The 3,275-nt window shown below is 29.8% G+C and overlaps 1 protein-coding gene across 1 annotated transcript; it reads right to left on the reverse strand.

Annotated features, from left to right (window-relative positions):
* Positions 1 to 784: 784 nt before the first annotated feature.
* On the reverse strand, positions 785 to 2,961 carry LOC114177888. Its single transcript, XM_028063481.1, has 2 exons — positions 2,784 to 2,961; positions 785 to 1,321 (listed from the first exon to the last, which is right to left on the reverse strand). Exons 1-2 carry the CDS (start codon positions 2,909 to 2,911, stop codon positions 1,072 to 1,074), a joined length of 378 nt encoding a protein of 125 aa, XP_027919282.1. The 5' UTR covers positions 2,912 to 2,961; the 3' UTR covers positions 785 to 1,071.
* Positions 2,962 to 3,275: the final 314 nt, after the last annotated feature.

Raw genomic sequence — 3,275 nt, forward strand, 5'->3', positions numbered from 1 at the left:
TATTTATTTATTATTAAAATTTAAAGATCAATCTATATCAATTTATGGAATAATGATGGATTATAATTTTGCATCAAAATTTAGATACTAAAAATATATTTAATTTTTAAATTATTATTCATTGTTTTTACAATTTTGTATCGAGACTCTTCTTCTCGTCACAACTCTTTTGTTCGATCAATTTGTTCATTTTTAACTTGTATTTGAGGACATATCATTTTACTCTAATTTTGCACTAAGCTTAAATTGTTTACTCCTATCCAAACATAGGATTTCTTTTTAATCCAAGGACATATGCATCATAGAGGGATTGTTCATAAGAGAATACACAAATTTAGATTATAGCAACATACTCAAAAATTGCATTTTGTATAAAAACCAAAAACACTACCCCATGTGATTTAGTTAAGTTCATTCCTTTTCCAAAAGAACATTTACTTTTTTTCTCTATAAAACTTATATTAAACATCATGGTATATTTTGACATTCCACAAAGAAGAACATTTACTTGTATGTCTTTTTTCTTAATTATAAATTTGTCACATTGTTTTTAATTTACTTTCAGTCTTCAAATATTTGGCTTAAAAAACATGACAAACAACTTATTTTGTTCTTTACTCTATTTTATATACAAATCTTAAAAAAAATGAAAGCGGTAATCTTGTAATTGAAAATAGTAGCACGAGATAAAAACAAGTATATGAGTCCCAATTTTTTTTTTAAAAGACTGAATTAGAAATACCAGAATCTCTGCCGTGTGTCAAAATATCTGACCCAATGGATCTACTGTTCTCCAAAATATATGTAGACATATTCAAAAGATTAAGCAACTACAGAGTTCTTCAAAATATATACCAAAGTCACACAAATATTTGAACATAAGCTCTCTCCCACTTAGAACCAGCATTAGGAGTTACCAATTCTTTTTCTTCCCTTTACCAGCTTTTGGCTCACTTTATCATGTTTAGCACTAAAATACTACTAAGTCGAAAAGCGTAGAAAGAAACTATGACAAATTCATAAGGACTAATGCAGTGGCTTAAAATACAAACACAAACATTATGATCAAATTTATTTCGGAGCAGGTGCAGTAACTATCAAACTTATCAGCCACGCTATAATGGACCAAATGCTCCAACAAACGACGAAAAGGACAAAAAATCCAGCCAAAATAGTAAGGATAGGAGGTCCCTGACCAGCATTGCTACTTTCATTTACATCTGATCCTTCTTTGGTTGATTTCCCATCTACAGAGTTAGGGTTTGCTGCGAACACAGTCAACACCCTCTGATTCACTTTCAATCTCGTAAAAGTTTTGCACCTGGATACAATCAAGACCAGAAGATATATACAGTCTCAGTCTGATGATATATTACTACAGAAATAAGATAAAACATCTGTGATTAAAAAGAATGCAATTATTACAACAATGTAGATTACACACACTTTTATTCATTCAAGTAACATGAGAGAATGGAAGAGAGGCGAGTTGTTTCATTTTAGGTAAACATTTCTCATAATTTAATTTTTCTAAAATATGAGGAACAGAAAGCACAATTAACAAGTAAACTTCCAAACGTTCTTTGTTGATTTCTATAAATACTTTTATCATTTTCTGAATTTTGAAATCAAAATTAATCCTCTTCTCCCTCCCCGTCCAAATTCCTCCATACAAACGTACCCAACCATGAGCTGCAAAGGTCTCTGTTAGAAAGACTTACATACAGCTTAACTTTTTCAGAATTATCTTCTGACAACCGTGCACGGGTTTGGAAAAGCTTATGAAAACTTTTGGCTTATTTTAATAAGCTCTCTAGATAGTTTCTGAAAATAACTTATAACTGGTATGAAAACAGTTTAGCCCAATTTCTTCTTCCACCATAAATATGTGCCTATTCAATAACTTCAAAACCTCAGTTGCTTGACAAACAGGAGGATAATGAGAAACCTTTTCATTAAAAAATAAGAAAAGGATTAAAAAAAAACCATTAAAAAAGCAAAGTCCACGATTGTACAAGTTGTCCAATCAAAATTGAAGAATGAAGAATCCAGCCTCCACTTATTTATTTAGTGACAGCCCCATATTTTGTTTTCATTGCCAAACAACAAAATTTTAAAAACAATTTTGATGCAATTGCATATTTTCTTTTGGTATGGTTCTCCAATCAAACTTGAAGTTTCGTCTATTAAAGATGCATATATTAATAGTTTGCATTAAAGATAAGTGTAGATTAACGATGCAAAACTTTAATTTTAATTGAAAAAACAACAATATATACAGACAAAGGTTTTAGGTCTGCACTTGTTTATTTACCGCACAATTTTTATCATTGCAAAACAACAAAAACTTATAGACAACTTACATGCAATTCCTAAAGTGGTTTTTGGTAACGTTCTCTTATCAAAGTCGGAGTTCTATCAAACTAACTACATGACAATGTTCGCTAAATGATAAATACAGAACATCGAAATTAAACTCCAATCCTGACCAATGAACAACACTAAAAGACTGCATCTAAGTTCTGTAAAAAAACCTAACAAATAAAAAAAGAACAAGCAAGACTATATCACAACAATTTAAACCAACAATTCTGTTAGTTCAGAAGACTGCAAAACCAAACAATGGTTTCTACCGACATATAAATGTTGAAATCGGAGAGCAATTTAAAACACAAACCGAGCAAATGCAAAGAAAAATGTACAGAAAAGAAATAGAGAACTAAGATGTAAAAATTAAGAATGAAGAGATAAAAAATTGAATGAAAAAGGTGAAAAGTGTGAACCTGAAGGTAGAAGAGGAGAGAGAGAATTTGAGAGGTGGAGCAATGGTGAGAAATTGAGGTGGCGAAGGAAACCCTAGTGTGAGCTGAGCCTGTGGTAGTGCTGCGTGTAAGAATCTCAGACACGCCATATCACTCTCTCACTCACTCTCGCAAGCACTCACACTACACTAAACAAACAAGGACCATCAATTTCTTAAATAAATATTATAACATTTTTTTTCTGGTTTAAAATTTTTATGAGATAACTCATTTATCAGTGTCATTTAAGAATGAGATTTTGAAAACTATTATTTTTACAAGAATTGATTTTTAAGTTTTTTTAACTTAAAAACTTATCTTTTGTAAAGAAATTGTTTGGAATAGATTTTAAAACTTTGATTTTTTTTTTTCTAGAGTAATTATCTTTTCTATTAAAAAAACACATTATAAAAGTAAAAAAATAGTAAAATTATTATTTTATAAAAATGTTAAAAATCGTATGTATAAGAATTA

The sequence above is a fragment of the Vigna unguiculata genome, chromosome 1 (assembly GCF_004118075.2).
Source record: "Vigna unguiculata cultivar IT97K-499-35 chromosome 1, ASM411807v1, whole genome shotgun sequence".
Taxonomy (NCBI): domain Eukaryota; kingdom Viridiplantae; phylum Streptophyta; class Magnoliopsida; order Fabales; family Fabaceae; genus Vigna; species Vigna unguiculata.